This window comes from Dendronephthya gigantea, unplaced genomic scaffold (genome assembly GCF_004324835.1).
Source record: "Dendronephthya gigantea isolate DGI-Jeju-01 unplaced genomic scaffold, DenGig_1.0 000051F, whole genome shotgun sequence".
Lineage (NCBI taxonomy): Eukaryota > Metazoa > Cnidaria > Anthozoa > Malacalcyonacea > Nephtheidae > Dendronephthya > Dendronephthya gigantea.
The window spans coordinates 1,152,263-1,170,569 of record NW_021163061.1 but is presented as its reverse complement, the minus strand read 5'-3'; the positions used below and the strand labels follow the sequence as shown (position 1 = coordinate 1,170,569).

At 37.7% G+C, this 18,307-nt stretch overlaps 4 protein-coding genes across 4 annotated transcripts; 3 read left to right on the top strand and 1 right to left on the bottom strand.

Moving 5' to 3' along the window:
- On the top strand, positions 1-1,494 carry LOC114528674 (oxidative stress-responsive serine-rich protein 1-like). The gene is made up of 2 exons (XM_028550352.1): positions 1-119; positions 591-1,494. Exons 1-2 carry the CDS (start codon positions 1-3, stop codon positions 1,000-1,002), a joined length of 531 nt encoding a protein of 176 aa, XP_028406153.1. The 3' UTR covers positions 1,003-1,494.
- A 167-nt stretch (positions 1,495-1,661) lies between these two features.
- Positions 1,662-3,330, bottom strand: LOC114528673 (transmembrane protein 65-like). The gene is made up of 7 exons (XM_028550351.1): positions 2,934-3,330; positions 2,718-2,762; positions 2,511-2,578; positions 2,387-2,441; positions 2,231-2,273; positions 1,986-2,091; positions 1,662-1,862 (listed from the first exon to the last, which is right to left on the bottom strand). The coding sequence occupies exons 1-7, from the start codon at positions 3,202-3,204 to the stop codon at positions 1,746-1,748; spliced, it is 705 nt and encodes a 234-aa protein (XP_028406152.1). The 5' UTR covers positions 3,205-3,330; the 3' UTR covers positions 1,662-1,745.
- A 269-nt stretch (positions 3,331-3,599) lies between these two features.
- LOC114528666 (DNA primase large subunit-like) lies at positions 3,600-8,605 on the top strand. The gene is given in 17 exon segments (XM_028550338.1): positions 3,600-3,862; positions 3,950-4,059; positions 4,172-4,278; positions 4,515-4,562; positions 4,642-4,714; positions 4,879-4,974; positions 5,155-5,211; positions 5,298-5,378; positions 5,481-5,548; positions 5,652-5,730; positions 5,809-5,916; positions 6,002-6,076; positions 6,160-6,229; positions 6,232-6,285; positions 6,352-6,434; positions 6,571-6,639; positions 7,045-8,605. Coding segments are annotated over 17 exon segments (1,599 nt in total). The 5' UTR covers positions 3,600-3,732; the 3' UTR covers positions 7,336-8,605.
- Positions 8,606-9,206: 601 nt separating this feature from the next.
- Positions 9,207-18,044, top strand: LOC114528720 (DNA replication ATP-dependent helicase/nuclease DNA2-like). The gene is made up of 19 exons (XM_028550397.1): positions 9,207-9,340; positions 9,409-9,459; positions 9,611-10,573; positions 10,761-11,151; positions 11,255-11,458; positions 11,770-11,991; positions 12,312-12,617; positions 12,694-12,822; positions 13,013-13,231; positions 13,311-13,516; positions 13,644-13,884; positions 14,016-14,079; positions 14,267-14,518; positions 14,614-14,875; positions 15,232-15,360; positions 15,460-15,653; positions 16,139-16,374; positions 16,745-17,006; positions 17,313-18,044. The coding sequence occupies exons 1-19, from the start codon at positions 9,272-9,274 to the stop codon at positions 17,614-17,616; spliced, it is 4,704 nt and encodes a 1,567-aa protein (XP_028406198.1). The 5' UTR covers positions 9,207-9,271; the 3' UTR covers positions 17,617-18,044.
- Positions 18,045-18,307: the final 263 nt, after the last annotated feature.

Here is an 18,307-nt window from a genome sequence, read left to right as displayed (position 1 = left end):
ATGGCGGATTCTTCAGAGAGTTGTGAAAAGTCGTTGCAAAAAAACGATGATTTCCATACAACAGAGAGCGATACAGAGTTGCAGAATATTTTCAAAAAGTTAAGGGTGAATCATAGAACGTATGTCACTTTTAGAATTCATATTATTGTTTGTATATATATAGGAAATAAAGTGTTTTTTCAAACAGTATTTCATTTGAGTGTTTATAGTTGCTGACATCACTATTAATAAACGGTGGTAAATATACGATTAGCAAGTATCTGCGTCCAAAATATTATTATTATTTACAGCATTCAAACGCAATGACATCTCAATATGTTATTCTTGCTTGAAAAGAGTTATAATGATTGATTTTAGATCACTAAAGTTGAATTCTGAATACGTTCAATATAAACTTTCATAATATGTTTTAATAAAGTGATTATTATATGTCAAACAATTATCGTTATTTCTTTTGCAATGCAGTCAAGGAATCATTGCTTTAATTTTTCAAATTTCTGTCAGATTTCCCATCCTTCTGTGTCAAAAATGAAGGATTTGAAATTTAAAACGTTGTAAGATTTCTGTGACCTACATCTACTTTTTCTTAGAATGAAATTCTCACCTCAGAAGAAAAGGATAAAGAAGATGAAATTTCGAGCGAAAAATTCTGGACGTTTACCGGAAAAACACAAGCAGCGCAAGATTTTAAAAGATGCTACTTTCATTTTCAAAAGTGCACTAGAAAGAACTAAACAGAAACAATGTGATTTGTCTGTGTCAGAACTGAACGACTCTTTGCCGCAGAGCCTTGAGGTGCAAAGAAATGTTTCAAATCCACCCACAAGTCCCAGACAACGTGTTCAGGGTTGTGGGGAACAGTTTAGAAATGGTGCGAATGTTAACGTTGTGGACTCTTTAAACATGGACGATACGACTCCTGAGGAGTTGGCTGCATATTTTGATCAGTTGCTACATATTCCTAAACCAATGTCTCAGATGGCAGAGATGATGTATACATGAGTACGTACCACAGGGTATTGTAAAGGATTACTCAGGATAATGTGGATTGGATTGAATATAGTTAACAAGTTCAATCATCTCTGAATTTAATCAAGATTCTCTATCTTCCTGAGAGACGTTTTTGGTGTTTAAAATGTAACACACTTTGGTTTATTCACAATACAGTGTTTGAGAGGGTTTTGCCATGGTCGAAGCAAGACCAGTTCCAGAGTCTCTAAGATGCATATTATGATATCAGGAAAATGTTCCAAGACTGACGTGCTGGATTTGCACCAGCATTTTGTTCAAATTTCATATTATATTTTTCTACTACATGTAAATATACACATAAATTTGTTCAAATGAATCATTCAATTCTATCACACTAAGTTGAGATTGTCTTTCAAGGATGGTGTAGTGTGTGCTAGCAGCCCATTTCGTCACAGAATACCTATCAGAAGAATAACTCTATACTATTTTTTCATAAGTGTGATTCGTCATGATTCGTCACGTAGCAAGTGCATTTTTTTGAGGTAGTCACCCCCCTGCCAATGTCTGAAATCAGCGCATTTTTAGTATTGGCAGGGGGGTGACTGCTTCAAAAAAATGCACTTGCTAAGTGACGAATCATGACGAATCACACTTACGAAAAAAGTACAGGAGTTCTACTTCTGATAGGTATTCTGTGATTTCGTAGAGTTACATTACAATGTCAGTGTGAGTTAAAATAATTTATTCCTTATCACAAGCCTATTGACTGTGTGTCATGTTTTGTCTGTATCACTTGCTGGTGTTTCAGTCCTGTCAACTTCAGGTTCTTTATAAAACAAGAGTGGAAACATCCCTAAAATGCATCCAATGACTATTCCAATGCCACGACCCTGAAATGGTAAAATACCATATTAGTTGAATTAATAAACGACCATCCATTTGATCTCACCGAACACGGTAGGTTAGATCATTGTTTTCGAAACTTATGGATCATAGAGTGGTATTTAGTTTACCAGGTTTGTTGCAACGACAGTTCTCGTCATTTGCAGTTGAGCAGAGTTCATTTGAGGTCCTTCGAAGCCGAGTCTAGTGGCCAAAGCCTCGACATAACCAGCCAGGCTAAACATGTGGAAATAGACAACACATATCTTAAGTTTGTTGATTTAGTATGTACTATGCCAAACAACAGGTATAATATGGCAGGTATAATAACTAGGTAGGTATAATATGTATCATACAGAATTCAACAAAAGCCTACCCTAAACCAGATACATCTGACACAATATTCCCAAGTGCAGCAGCTAAAAAAAGATACCATTTGTGAGATGATGCCATCATTGCTATGGCAACGCTGAGGAAAACATATATTATGAAACGTTTGCAATTATGCTGGATAAAATTGTGAAACACCTACCAGCCATAGTAGATATTCCCAGGGTCACACCAATCTTTAGTTCTATATATTCTCCCTAAATATTTCATTAAAGTTAACTCATTTGAACAAGTATTACATATATTTTATAACAAAATATACTTACAGCAATAATCATAATTGCATTGTCCAAAAATCCAAAACCCATGAAAGGAATGGCTGTGTGATAAGCAGCTGAGAATGAAGATTGATTAAATATTGGATTGTTTGGATAAAACTGTCTAACACCAGATACAGTGATATATCAAAACAGTGGCACAAAAGCACTGATGCTTGACGTTTGGCCTGAGTGAAGCAGGATACACCTACATACCTAACTTGAGCTGTTTAATAGTTGGAGGACTTACAACTTGCTGGCCTAAATAATTAAACAATTTATATTTTAATCCTAGTTTATTCAAAATATCCGAATCTTCCACTGAAATATAATGCAATGCTAAGAAGAAAAAAAAACGAAAACAAAAAGTTCGCATTCAATTAAATGTAACAAATTATAATAATAATGAAAATGCCCCTTTTGTTGACAAACCTTCATTTTCGGAATTGTATTTTTTCAAAGCTTCTTCAAGAATCACGCGATCTGACTTCCGAAGCGAGGCTACAAATAGCTCAGCATGCTGCGGTGAAGAGACTGCTTTTGGTTGATTGTGATGCAGCTTTAGTTTTTTACAACAGGTTGAAATAGATCGCACGGAGAAGCGGGACACATTAGCGCTCAAATGTAACGTTCTTTTAAGTTCGAACTTCTGTTTCGTTCCAAGAAGTTTCAGAAGTTCTCTGGGCCATTTATTGTATCTCATCGCATTGAAATACAACAATCCTGATGATTTACTAATAGCTGTTTCCTAAATATAAGCAATGAGACCAGTTTTTGAGATGTAAACAAAGAAATTGCCTTCTTTTTCAATTCTAATGTTTGTATCTGATAAATGTTGATAATGGGCATTTAAATCTGCATTCGAGCCCGCGAAGTAGCAATTTAACTAATTTTAAAATTGCTTTTGTTTTTGCGAAGAGTGAAGAATGTCTGCAAAGGTAATATTTAGTTTGTGAATTCTTGGGAATACTTCGGATCTGGGCACACAGAGAAGCAGCGAAAGCGTATCAAAAGAGAAAAAAATGAGGAAAATTTTTGAAAATATATTTAATTTTGGCCCTGTTGTTGACGTGGAGGACGAGCGATTTTGGCCTGGAACGAGGAAATATTTTTGGCGGGAAGAAGCGGGAAAACAAGAAAAAAAAAATATATAAAGTAAAGAAATTATCAACGATCAACGAGATATTTTATGTATTTTGAGGTGTAATCGTTTGAATATAGCTTGTTGAAGATGGATTTTGCTAGCAGCAAACTCAGGCATGAAGTTCAGGCTCATTCTCGTCTTCAAATGTACGATATTCCACCCGTTCATAAGATATCTCTGGAGGATTTTGAATCTATTGCAGTTGAACGTCTAAAACGTAAGTTAGAAGAGTTAAAATGTTGGTGTGTATGTACGATTCGTGCCTAAATGCAATAGCTCAAGCTTGCTGCTAAATATTTCGTAGTTTTACGAGATGTTGAAACCTCAGGCATCAGAAGAAAGAAGGACAGTCGCGAATATGAAATCGATATGAGAAGTTCAATAAAGAAATTCCTAAAAATTACATATTCTACGGTAAAAAACCACCCTCCTAAATTTTGTGGCTGTTTTTCTCTTCTGAACCCTCACCCCCCCCCTCCTCTGAAATATGTTCAAACTGCTCAACACTCCAACTTTACTCATTTAGGATGATCAACAGACAGTTAAGAACACTCATCATGTTGAAGATTTAAAAAAAGAGGCAGTAAAAGACAATACATCACATTTTATATTACGTTTGGCTTACTGCAGATCGTAAGTTTTTACAGTTGCTGATGCATGGTTATTGCATGGCAGAAGAGGCCATTATTGACTTTGTTATGAGCCTGCATGAAACAAAGCTTGACATTGCATGGTATGGACACAGACAAATGTATCCATATATCTTGTTCTCATTTCTTTATGCTGGCCTCTTTGACACAAGGCACTTGCATAATTTAGCCATTCTCCATGAAACCTATATAATTTCCTACCTTTATTTTACATTGTAGTGAAGAATTAAGGAGGTGGTTCATCGCACAAGAGGTTGATTTATTTAAGTAAGCATTGCAATTGATTCTATATACCAACAGAAATATTCTTTTGGTGTTGTTATAGTAATAGAGGATGCTTTTTTAGGTTCCGCTTCAGTCTGGAAACATCTAAACAAATTGAAAAGTTTTTAGAGGAAAATAAATTAGAATACGCACCAGTATGTATTGAAGTTAATTTTGTTGTTTTCATGATTGTCTAAACTGACTCTTCTATATAAGTATTTTTATTGAAACTTCTCAAATGATGAATATATCTCCAAAGAATGTTATCTTTTTCAAAGCTGTTTCTGGTCAAGTATTAAAACACTTTATCTTTCTTTAGATATCAGAAGAGGAAAGAGACAAGAAATTAAACAATCTTGCAGATTCTGGTTACAAAACAAGTGCAGAAACTGTGAAAGTAACTGACTATTATAAGGTAAAATAATATTTACACTGAAATTGTGGAGTTCCTCCAAACTATTGTCATGCATCTTAAAACAACCTCCAATATTCATTCCTTATCATCTCTTTGCATGGTTTAACTTCCCAAGCTTCATATTAGCAAGTACACTTTTATTTCTATTTTCACTTTACTGGAATATATTGCACTTTAAAGGTTCCATTTACAGAAGCATTGGATTTGGTTCGTTCACGAAAAGTATACTTAGAAAAGGTTTGAAAAAAGATATTTCTAATATGGAATTATTAAGCTTCAAGAATTAAGCAACTTCATATATATTAATTTTTGTCTCCACCCAGGGCTTTGCATATGTCCCAGAAAATGGATTAGTGTCGATAATAAGCAACTGTTTCAGGTCAAATCTTTCTCTCGCTCTTGCTGTAAGTTAAGTCTTGAATATGACTGTTGCAAGGTGTTCTTTCTATCAGATGTTCTTGATATATACAACCTTTCTTAACCATTTTTGTATGATTTCTTTGCAGGTAACCGTGAGAGCTCTTCCCTACCTGGAAGAGGATGAACGTCTTCTGCCAAGATTGACAAGTTTGAGGTGAATGAAATTGACACCCAAGAAATGACCCATAAAATTCCCAAACTGTGATTTGTAAAACTCATCCAATGCTGACATTAGAATGCTTTTTATCTTTCTCCAGTCGTCAATATCTCGGGGAAGGGTATGACAGCAAGAAAGACATGCCGGGTGGCAAGATCACCATCGGTCAAATTGATTTCGTGAGCAATAGAAAATTTCTGAATTTTTTTTTAAACTTTCCTGCAGTCAATATAATAATTCTGTTTGATTTATTCTAGTTGTCCAAGACCTCGTTCCCCCTCTGCATGAGGCAGTTACACGAAGCTTTCAGACGAGATCATCATCTAAAACATGGTGGTCGTTTGCAGTATGGATTGTTTATCAAGGTTTCAAAGTTGTTTTTAAACAGTTGATCATCATTTCATGTCTATAATGCATTGTGTGTTTATGTTCGGATATTTTATCATTCAGGGACTTGGTTTAACACTGGAAGAGGCTCTGACGTTTTGGAGAACTGAGTTCACAAAGATTATGGAAGTTGATAAGGTGATATATTATGAAGACACTTTGAATGCATCTTCTCAATCATCCTAAGTAGCACAGTATCTAACTTGAATGCCTTCATTTAGTTTGAAAAAGGATATTCGTACGGTGTTCGTCACAGTTATGGAAAAGAAGGGAAGAGAGCTGATTATACCCCTATAGTTGTATGAAGATTATCATGTCCAACCACCCCGGACAAGGAGATTACCACGGTATAATTTCTGTGAAAGTGATCGTTACAGCAGAGGGGAGTATCTAACTAAACGATGGATTTTTAGGTTGCCCATTTCGGCATTCTGATGCAGATATTTTACGGAAAAAATTGGTTTCGTATGGCGTGCCTGCTTCTGCTATTAAAGAGGTAGAATTGTCGATTCAATGACTTTGCGTATGTGTTTAATTATCCAATGTCATTCCACACGCCTCGGCGAGCCCTGATTTTTGTTCTAAAGAACTGAATTCATTAGTTTGAATACCGAAGTTTAAATCTTTTTCAGATCCAAGATCTTGTCAGGGATTCTCACTACCAGCTCGCTTGTGCTCGATATTTTGAAGTCACACACAAGGCAAGTTTTATTTATACTGGATATAGTTCTATCAGTTCTAAACTGTTCTTCCTAGAGGTCCAGTAAGGATCGTCTCTTATTGATCCAGTGTTACTACAGGAGGAAACCTAAACTAAACTAACTTTATTTATACTGGATAGCTCTATCAGTTCTAAACTGTTCTTCATAGAGGTCTAGTAAAGATCATCTCTTATTGATCCAGTGTTACTACAGGAGGAAACCTTAACTAAACTAACTTTATTTATACTGGATAGCTCTATCAGTTCTAAACTGTTCTTCCTAGAGATCCAGTAGGGGTCATCTCTTATTGATCCAGTGTTACTACAGGAGGAAACCTAAACTAAACTAACTTTATTTATACTGGATAGTTCTACCAGTTCTAAAACTTCCTGTATTCACCTTTAGGTATCTTTGCAACATGCAGAAACCATAAACCACCCGAATGTGTATGTTGAAGAAAGCAGACGTGTTCACGAAGAGCTCGCCAGCGGAAACAGAAAGCAGGAACCGCTGGCAAAAACATCGATTACTCAAATCGCTGGCACCAGCGGAGTGAAGACTGAGAGAATAATGCCGTCCAGTTCACAAACATCGTCCAGCGGCACTAAGACTGAGGACGCCATGGATTTTGATATCGTTATGGATGATGGTATGAATGATGGGATTTTTGAGAGTATGGATGCTATGGGATATTGATGGCTTTCATGGGGTGCCACAAGATGCTTAGGGATTGTGGATAGTACAATAGGCAAGGAAAGTTTAGATCAACTTTAGAAATCGTTTTAATCTATTTAATCTATTGTTTTATTACAACCGACCTAAAGCCAGCCTCCCCATATCTTATGTAGTGTACATACACGCATGACGCTCGCTGTAACTCCGCTGACTGCCAGAAACCGTAGAGCAGACAATTTTCAAACATTTTCCAGACCATGACCATGAGTACCGTGAAGTACAGATTTGTCCAGAAATTATCCTTACGTATCCTATCTGTATCTGGCATACCCATTTTTAACCCCATTGCTATCATCATTATATACAAAATGTACCATATTGCATTGCATAAATTAATGACGTCATTCGGACCCAGTACCACAATTCCTTCACTCGTCGTGTTCAGAATTGAAGTGCAGGTGACTGAGCTTAACTCTGTGAGGAACAATTTGACTTTGTGTTTAAATTTTTTATAATCTTCCGAGTGGTAGCCAAGTATGTTTAGAATAACTTCGTAAAGCGCAAAAATAAACAGGAGAGTGAATAATCCTTTTAAAACAACGACAAAAAATGAAAACATCACTGCAGTTTCATATACAAGTCTGTTGAGACGACGGAAGCCGTTGAAATAGACGATTGTTACTATTCCAATCAGGAGTAGGATGATGTGCACTGTGCTGTCCGCTGACCGCGATAAAAAGTGCAGCAGGAGCAAGCATTGTATTGTGTAGCTTCGTGATACAGTACTTTCCAGGAAATAAAGAACAGTTCGAATCTTTCCAGGATTTTGCACTGGGGCTGGTGAAGGCTTCATTCTTCATTGATCCACTGTAATTCCTAGAAGGAGCGAATGTTATTTGCAATGAATCAGTTGACAGTTATTCTAAAGAAAATCTCGTTATATCGTAGAGTGGTTTCTAACTAAATATTAATATTAAAGCATCGATTTGTGACATTGTCAATTGAATTTGCGCTGTGCAAGACCAGAATATCGTACGTATATCTAAGATATAAATAATTAACCATATCGGACTGTAGAATTCTGTAGGAACTAACATACCTCTTTTGACTTTAATGTTTGTCTAACAAATACCAATTCAAACCAAACCAACGGCTCGTTAAATTTGCCCTCAACTGCGACATTTCGTCTCATGTTTCAAATATTCTAAGATCATATTCATTATGTCTCATTGCGATAAAGATCTCATGGATCGTTTATCATCTCGTACTGTGTGAGTGTGTCTTGTGTGGTTGCTCATATATTTATCTGGATGTAAACACTTGTGAATGAAATACACTTACAATTTACTAGACTTGTTCGGGTATGATTCAATAGAACGCCCAGACCAGACCAAGTTATACTATTGCCATTTTCACTTTTCACATATGATAAATAAGATCGTTTGATTGTAGCCAACCTTACTAGATTGTAACCAACTCTACTCCTGTCGTTATGTTTTCAAATATTTAATTTCTCCAGCAACATCTCAAGTATCAAAGAATATTTGCATAATTTACAACGGTCCAGTGATTAAGATCGTTTGCTTTTGGTTTGGATGTGCAGGAAGGCATGTCACGTCTTGAAGGTGTTATCCACAATCCCCAAGATTATCAACCAAGTGAACCAACAGCTTGAAAAAAACCCCGCAAACAGTTTAACCTAAATGACCTTACTTTAGAAGCTGTTATGATGAGTTTTCACGAGTGTTTTTGTTTCTGAAATGGGGCGATATCTACCACCCGAATTGGAACCAAGTTATCCAGTTCATAGGGAGCCTTTGAGATCAGTATAGCGGGAAAATTTTCGCGGGAAAGATTTAATGACTGAAAGATTTTTTTCAAAATGGCGATTGACGTGGAGTGATTTTAAAAACATTCATTGAAACGGTTTTAGGGTTTTTTGAAGCGATATTTTACAATGAATGCTGGCATAGTCAAACAGCGTGTAGCAAGAAAGTCATTATCACTAAAAAAAACTAAAAATAAGGTATAAAAAGAGATGCATATTTAAAAAATACATAAAGTATAGACTATAGAACAAATTTCTTTTCTTAGGAAAGTGGAAAGACTAGCTCAACTTCAGATATTTCTAAATATTTTCAAAAGGTTGGTAAAATACGCTCATTCCAAGTCATATTGCAATTCAGACTTCATTAATTTTTATGTAATTAAACGGTGTGACGTGTGTGTTAGATAACAATATGTTATTTAGACAATTAAACCCATTATATTAACATTCATTTTTCTATTTCAAAAGAATACATCAGTTAATGGTTTGACAGAAGATGCATTAATCCAGGAGCCAGGAAAGCAACCTCTTGCAAAACGCCGACGAAATGACACCTTAGTGCAACAATGTGACAAAAATGCAACATCTAGGTCTCCCAAAAGTCAAAAGCCCACAGAGTGCCTTAATAACAATGTAAATTTGGTTGCTGGTGCAAAAAACCTGCAGGTGAAACTTGATCTTAGTTCTGCTTCATTTACGGCAATTAGAGGAACAGACCATGAGTTAAATATGTCAACTAACAGTAAAGATGGGCTATCGCATTTAACCAACGGTATTGAAGCGTCCAAAATGCAGGGCTGTGTTAAGATTCAATGTCCAGAGTTAACCAACAGCATTATTAGTTCAGTGGGAACACCAAACTCAACCGAATGTATGGATCTATTGGATGATTCTGTTATTCCACCTACGCCTCCTGTTATCAGGTTCAAAAATAAAACCCCAATCACATGCTCTGTTAATAAGGGTAACAAGAATGTGTTTTCTAGTCCTTATTCTGAGGATAATCATATCAAGAAGTCCGGCATCGCTAATTCTTTGAGCAGAAATCTCAATTACTCAAAACATGTTGCAGAGAAAGGAAACGTATCTGGAAATAAAAGTAGAGTAGAACCTTCAGACAAGGATTTCACAGAAGTTGGTGAATCTGGTGAGATGAAATCAGCTGGAAATTCACTTAGAAATTCATCTTTCAAACTAGCTAGAAAAACATTTAAATTGTCAAAAAAGGGAAAGAAAGTTGAGACAGCGAAACCTCCCTTGAGCACCAAGAAGCTGGAATCTGGGGTTGAATCTGGAGTGAGTGTGGCTGGTGAGAATTTTAGTATATTGTCAGGGTATGGCGTTGAATCTAATGGAAGGAGTAATGAATTGATAAAAAGTAATAATTACGAGAATGATGATAATGAAGATTTCAAGAATAATGATTTCAAGGTAAAGTGTCAAATCTTCCATTGTTGAACTATGGGACTGATTCTGGGAATAAATCATTGTTAATACCTTTCACTCAGGGAACAGTAATTACAATATATTTAATACAACTTTTTCCAAAGTTGTTTTTTTCTATAGTGCTAAGCATGCAGTATATAAGCATTAACTGCAAATGCTCTTCCAATTTTAGATCAGAACGAGAAGAAAGCTCTCTCTTGACGGAGAAAAGAGTAATGATCATCACAGCAGTCATTTGGATGATAAGAAACCAGCGGAAGTCGTCTTGGATGAAGAGACAACTGGTGGTACTGAAGACGACATGGTTGACTTGAATCACGCGTTATCCGAACCTTCTGGGAAGAATATTCAAGACATGTTTGATCTCTCGTTCAACCAGGACGAGGTTTGCAAGCTTGTGGATGGTGTATCGTGGTCTCCGATGGAGATAAGATCATCCAGCAAGAAGCGAGATGTTATTGTTTCTCCAGCTAAACAATATGTCCGAAGTAAATCAACTGAGCTGAATAACTTGAAAAGGAATATTACCTTTCAGGATGCTAAAGCAAGCCATGGAAATGCAGGCGAGTATCCTCGTTGTTTATGGGATGATCCTCACTGAACTTCCAGCAAGAACAGTTTAGAACTGATGGAGCTATTGAGAAAAATTGGTTTTCTTTTTTTCAGATTTACCTAACCAAGACTACCAGCGATTTCTTGTGTTGGAAGTTTATCGTCGGGAGATTCTTGACAACGTGACTGCAACGAATGCCGGCGTGGAGAAAGTTCTCAGATTATTCGACGAGTTGGATAATTCCGAGAAATATTGTCAGCTACAGGAAGAGTGGGAACGAACGGAAATTGAGCACGGAGATATTGTGAATATAATTGGTGAGATCTTGGAGTGATCTCTCATTTATTTTTTGCAGTCTTTTAAGCTTCGGTTAAACGGGCGTCTTTTGACGGCGATTTTCTTCTTCTGGTGTATGGTATTGAGTAAATGTAACATAATAGATTACTTCGCTTTGTTAAGCAATACAACTAAGTACACAATTCACTCAAAAACATACACTAGAAAGAGAAAACTGGTGACAAAAATCGTTTGTGTAGCCGTGGCTTTGTACCAGGTAAAATACAACTCAAAAAGACGGTGAAGTCATGGCTGGATGATGTTTTATGCTCATTTTCTTCTCTTCCTGCAGGAAAAACGTCTGTTTCCGGTTCTTATATTTTGAACAACGAAAACGAGAACTACATTGTTGTGTATCCTGACTTTCTGGTCACACCAACCTCGATATCGACCTCAACGAAATGTTTACGACGGAGTGTTTTAGACAAGTATTTCAAGACCGAGGGACCAAACCAGGTGATGTTTCTGGGGACAATGATGCATCGTATCTTTGAAGCAACATTAGTCGCCAAAGGTTTGTGCCATTTCAGGTATTTTCACGTCAGTAGATTAGCCGATTGTGGTGGATGAAGGTTATTATATAATGAAACATTACATCTGGCAAAAAGTTGCGACTATATCAACCTCAAATATACGTCAATAACATTTAGAAAAATACAAAGTTATCGTGCAAACCTAGTCTTCCTATTAAAGGTATTATTTTTGGCCTGGTTTTCTCTGGTGAACCTTGCTAACGTGCCAGTTATATCACCAGCTTTTTTGGAAATTTTTATTGGAGAAGTTAGTAGTGCAAGAGTTCACTGCACACCTGAAGCAATCTCTATTACGTCGTAGATTTCTCTGCCAAGTTCATCCTGGATCACGCCAGCCAGTTGCTACAGCAACAGTCCAATCTAACCGAGCTCTATGGCCTCGGCATTGCGGAGGACGAAGTCTTGTCGAAAGTCTCCGACTTCGTGCCGTTCCTCACCGAATGGGGCACAAAGTTCTTCAACGTCGAACCGCATCCTATTCACAGTAAAATAGATTTCAAGGATGGCGGGGTAGCGAGGAACATAGGGGATAATAAAGTTGCGATGTGTGTCTCAAAAGTGCTTGATATTGAGGAGTGTGTGTGGTCGCCTAAGTTTGGACTCAAAGGTAAAGGTGGCCCTCTGAGCTTATTCACCCACCGCCCTCCCCCTGTACCTTATTTATTGATTCCCTATTCTTCCAGGTCAAATCGATTCATCTGTTGAAGTGAAAATCAATAGGAACCCAAATATCATGAAGAAAAACTCATCTCCAAATGAAACACGCGTTCTGCCTTTGGAGTTGAAGACTGGGAAATGCCACACAAAACTCGGTAACTGATTGATTACATCATTGCCATCTAGCCGGGTGCTAAACTGTCCTTCCAAGTAATCGACCTTTCTTTTCCTAATGTCCTCACCAAAGAAATCTAAACGACACAACGTTTATGCTTGATTTCTCTAGTAGTTCTAGCTGAAACTACATATAACTGAATGTTTGTTTTTCTCCTCCAAATCGCCCAGGCTCCGTTGAACACCGAGCTCAAGTTATTCTATACAGTTTAATGATGATGGAACGATACGACAGTACGCTGGATAGCGGTTTGCTGCTTTACCTGAAGACGGGACACATGCTTGGTGTGCCTGCGTATAAACACGAGAAACGCGCCTTGGTAATGAAAAGAAATGAACTGATAAGATATCTAACACACACTGGTTCACGAATATTGCAAAGTATGCCAGGTAAGATGGACGTTTTTGTCTAAAAAACGCAATGTTTACCTGACCTTTTTGATGGTGATAATGCTTTGTGTTATTTCAGATATGCTTCAGGATGAACGCAACTGTCGATATTGTCCTCAGATGAACGTTTGCACAATCTACCACAAGAGTGTCGAGAATGGAGACGACAAAAGCGCTGGAATGGGGAAACTCTTTGAAGAGTCAACAAGATATCTGTCTCCACTACATCTGAAATATTTCTCCCATTGGAATGAACTGATAGCGCTTGAACACGAGGCGATGCAGGTACGCTGTCGACATAGACTCCCCATACTTGACAGTTGATGCAATGGGTCGCCAAAACTCTGCCGATTGCCCTGGTGAATCCTTGAACTGTAAACTGTTATCGTACTTTGAGCATTTTCTATTTTAGGAGAAAGCCAATGATTGTGATATCTGGTGTCTGAGCGGTACAGAGAGGGAACAAAAAGGATATTGTTTTAGTGAGATGTCCCTGGTATCCTGCAGTGTTTCGGAGGATCCTGGTCGATATGTGAACAGCTTCAGAAAAAGTGAAACAAGATCATTCAAAGTTAGTTCGTCAGATATGCATTTGGTGAAGGGAGATTATATCGTAGTTAGCCAGGAAAATGGAATAATGGCGTTAGCCACAGGTAATGATTAGTTTCAGTGGCCTCAGATGAGGTGGTAGGTGCGGTAACCTTGTGCTTCTCATATCTCGACTGGGTTGACCCTCTGTCCTTCGTAATCCAAGCAAACTCACCATCTCCCTAAATTGTTTTAGGTTTTCTGAAGGAGATCTCTGGAGAGTCTATCTCCGTATTACTGGATAAAAATCTTACACAATGGTATGTTGAATATTTTTAAAGAAACTTGCAATGGTTTTGTTTGAAACTGAAGTGAAATTACAACCAGACAACAGCATAACACAGAAGCCAAACTATTCACAAGGGTGACTAGATTAGATATGAAGTCCTAAATGATTGTCAAATTATATCAACTCATAAAATTCCATTAATTTCATCATCGTCCTAGTTACCACCACAAGAGTCGCTTTGTCGACGGTCTTCCTCTGTATCGTATCGACAAGGCAGAGATCTCGACTGGTGCTACGATCCAGTGGTCTAATCTGGCCAAGTTGTTCTTCGCTGATAATGAAGCACAGAGCAAACTTCGTCGTCTGGTCGTTGATCTTGAGTCGCCCAGGTTTTCTCGTGAAAACGATCAGATTCCCAGCGTAACATCTAGCAATGTTTCTGAGGCTTGGAGCAGTCAGCTCTCATCATGGTACTTTCATAAACAACAACAAAAATTTGCAATTTCAAGAATACAAGAGCGTACAGAAATCGTTGAGATTCTCTATTATTTCTCGTTTGGTTTAGTTCCATAGCATCGCCTGTAAAATTAAGCCAGAGCAACAACGAGGTTAATCAAATCTTACAGAATCTGAACAGCGATCAGAAGAAAGCTATCAAAAAAGTGCTCACAGCCCAAGACTATGCTTTGATATTGGGATGCCCGGGCGCAGGCAAGACGCACACCATCGCTTGTTTAGTCAGGGCACTCGTATCTCTTGGGAAATCTGTGTTACTAACAAGCTACACGCATTCAGCCGTCGATAATATCCTGCTTAAGTTACTACAGGTATAAAATCTTTATCTGTTAGATGTTCGTGCAAAATTGTACTAAAGGCCCTGTTGTTACACGCTGCAATTTTTCCTGCAACTTGCAATGCAATTCTTCTTTTGAGAGATATAAATTTGGCAACTACCAAACTTTTGTCTTCATTACAATCCATGGCGTTTCTTTCACTTACATTTTGAAGACTCTTCACTAATTTACATCTCTTAAAGGTAGAATTGCGTTGCAAGTTGAAAGAAAAATTGCACCGTGTAACGTGGTCTTAACACTGCAATCAACTGGTTCTCCAAGACGAACCACCTGAGGAAGAAAAAGAGTTTCCGAGAGCTTGTATTGCATCAATATTTTATTTGTTACAGAATCAAGTGGATTTCTTACGACTTGGCTCCCTTCAAAAGGTCCACTCAGATATTCAACCCTATGTCGTTTGCAATGCAGCCAAAGAAATCAAAACTGTCAAAGAATTGAAAGATTTCTATGGGTCAAAAGTAAAAATATCAATTGGTTTTCATTTCAAATTGTTTTTCTAGTGTATGCCCTACGGATCACGATGGTATTTCTAATCGTGTTTGTCTCCCCTTGTGTAGCTTGTGGTAGCAACAACATGTCTTGGAGTGAACCACACTTTATTCAATCAAAGATCTTTTGATTACTGTATCGTTGACGAGGCATCTCAGATAACGCAACCAGTCTGCATAGGCTCTTTAAGACATTCTTCGATTTTTGTTCTGGTCGGAGATCACTACCAACTGCCACCTTTAGTTCAAAGCCAGAAAGCCAGGTAAGAAATCAAGTTACAGTGAAATGCAGTGTGCTGAGCCAGTTGTATAAAAGACTAGTTAACTTTTAACTGTAGTTAAGGACAGAATTGGGAAAGCAGAGTTGTGTATTTCTGAGTTAACTAGGATTTAACTATGCGATATGTAGGTGAGGGTAAATCAATAATGATGTGTGGCACTTCACTCGATGCAGGTAAATTCTAGAGGTTTTAAAGGGTCTTAATTTCGAGTGGAATTATACACACTTCAAATTCAAGCCAGGAACAGTTGATGGAGAAATAAGTCAAGTATAGGTCCTTCGGCAGGAATCGAACCTACGCTTTTGCGATGCCGGTGCAATGCTCTTGCTTATGCAAAATGAAGTTAAAGAGTGTTATACAACCGGCCCCAGGAGTATAGTGTTTTACGATACAGTAACTTGTCGTTGTTTTGGAAATTTTTGGAAGAAGCCATGTAGAGTGGATGAAATTTGATGTTTATTTTTCAGAGATGATGGGATGGATATTAGTTTATTCAAGCGTCTGTCAGAATGTCATCCACACGCGGTCGTGCAGTTGGAATACCAGTATCGTATGCATGAAGATATCATGTTGTTATCAAACACGCTCATCTATGAAAATCGCTTGAAATGCGCCACCAAGAAGATTGCTGAAACCTTGCTGGAGTTGCCAAAATTCGCCGCGTTTCGCGAGAATATCGATGGATTAGGGCGGGAAAAGCAAGGTATGCGATGTTTCCGAAGGTATACGAAGGTATACGAAGGTATACGGAGGTATACGAAGGTATACGAAGGTATACTAAAAATCCAGGTTGCAATGATCTGAAATTACACTATATATTTACATTGTTTCAAAAGTTTAAATGTAAATTGTGTTGTAATGCACGTCTAGTCGCTTTTTCAAAGCTATAACCTCTACGAAACACGTTGATAAAGCAGTAATCAAGGGTGGTCACTTCAAAGTATAAATTGTTTAACAATTATCTGTATTGAAGTTTGTAAGTGGCAACCACGCAGGTATATAACTACCCTGGTTTAAATAATCACTTCACACATGATTACATTCACGTTCCAGCTTTCTGTATTTGTTTGCAGCTCAATGTTCCTGGCTACTGGCAGCGTTGGATCCAAAGTTTCCTGTGTTATTCCTCGATACTGACGCGTTGCCTGGTTCGGGGGAAGTTCGTTCTGGGCATAATGTGTATAACGAAACCGAAGCTGGTTTGGTAGCAAGCGTTGTGCATGGTTTGATCAAGTCTGGGCTCGACTGTGATGATATTGGCGTGATATCGCCGTACAGACAGCAGCTGAAGGTCATCAAACAAGAGCTGAACGTTGAACATGGCCATTATGATGAGTAAGTGTTAAGTTTTAAATATTTGACTTTGGTTTTAATATTTGTTCATTGGCAGAGTGTACGTACACACTTCTCAATTTCCTGGGGTTTTTTTGCTTTGAATTAAAAAAAGCATGCAAATATTTTCCAAATGAACTGTTGTTTCTCAGCAAGAGTGAATGTAATCTTATAGTGGAGGAAAGTCCGACGTAACTCGGAGTTAGTCGGCGTGCAATCGGCCTTGTTCGTGCATGCGAACAGAATTGCTTTTGAGTGCAAAAACCTTCATCATTCTCTGTCCTAAAGCTGTTTTTAAACATCTTTCAGGAGTTCTGGACCACAACTCAACGTGGAGATAAACACGGTAGATAAATACCAGGGTAGGGACAAGCTTTGTGTAATAGTCTCGCTGGTCCGTAGTAACGCGGGCGGACATGTCGGAGACCTGCTGAGAGACTGGCGGCGAGTTAACGTCGCGGTGACGCGAGCAAAGCACAAGTTAATACTACTGGGTTCGAGGGAAACTTTGAATCATAACACGCTGTTCCAAGAGTTGTTTGCATTGCTGGAGATGAAAGCTTGGATACGAACCTTACCGAGCTCAGCATGGCGTGGTCTGTTGCCATGGTAACTAAATAGCAAGAATAATTGGTCTGAAATATGACAACGGGAGATAACATATTACTTGAACAAGTTTCATTGAGCCAAGCACAGACGAGGATGTTTTCGTCAAAGCAGTTCTGTTTCATGCTGCAATACTCTCTGCAACCTGAAATGCACCCCTGTATACGTGTATACGAAAACACGTAAATTGTTATAAAACATTAAAGTTTCGTGGTTGCAAATTTACGTTACTCAAGATAGAATTAACTCCTAACCCTGCATTGCAAGTTGCATGAAAAATTGGACTGTGTAACACGGCCTTTGCAGGTTCATCACATTTTATCTCGCACACACAAGCCAATAAAACCAGGCAATGATATTTACTTTCTCTTCTTTTTTGCACTTCATGTATTCCATTAGTTTGTACCGTGTTAAAAATATATATAAATATAAATAATATAGGGTTTTTCTACTTTAAAATATTATCCTTGTTTGATACGAATTACAAAATATTTGTACAGAAATTTAGCAAAGGTAATAAATTATTTATTTTTTAATAGAACTGTGATAAATAACTGAATATCTTTTGAAACAGAAGTTGACGTGTTGAATGGCTCATTGAACGACGCCATTCCAATATCGTGTGTCAAGTTTGTAGACATAAAAAAAGATTGATGTAAAGATTTTGAATGTCGGAATCCGGAATGAGTGTACCAAAT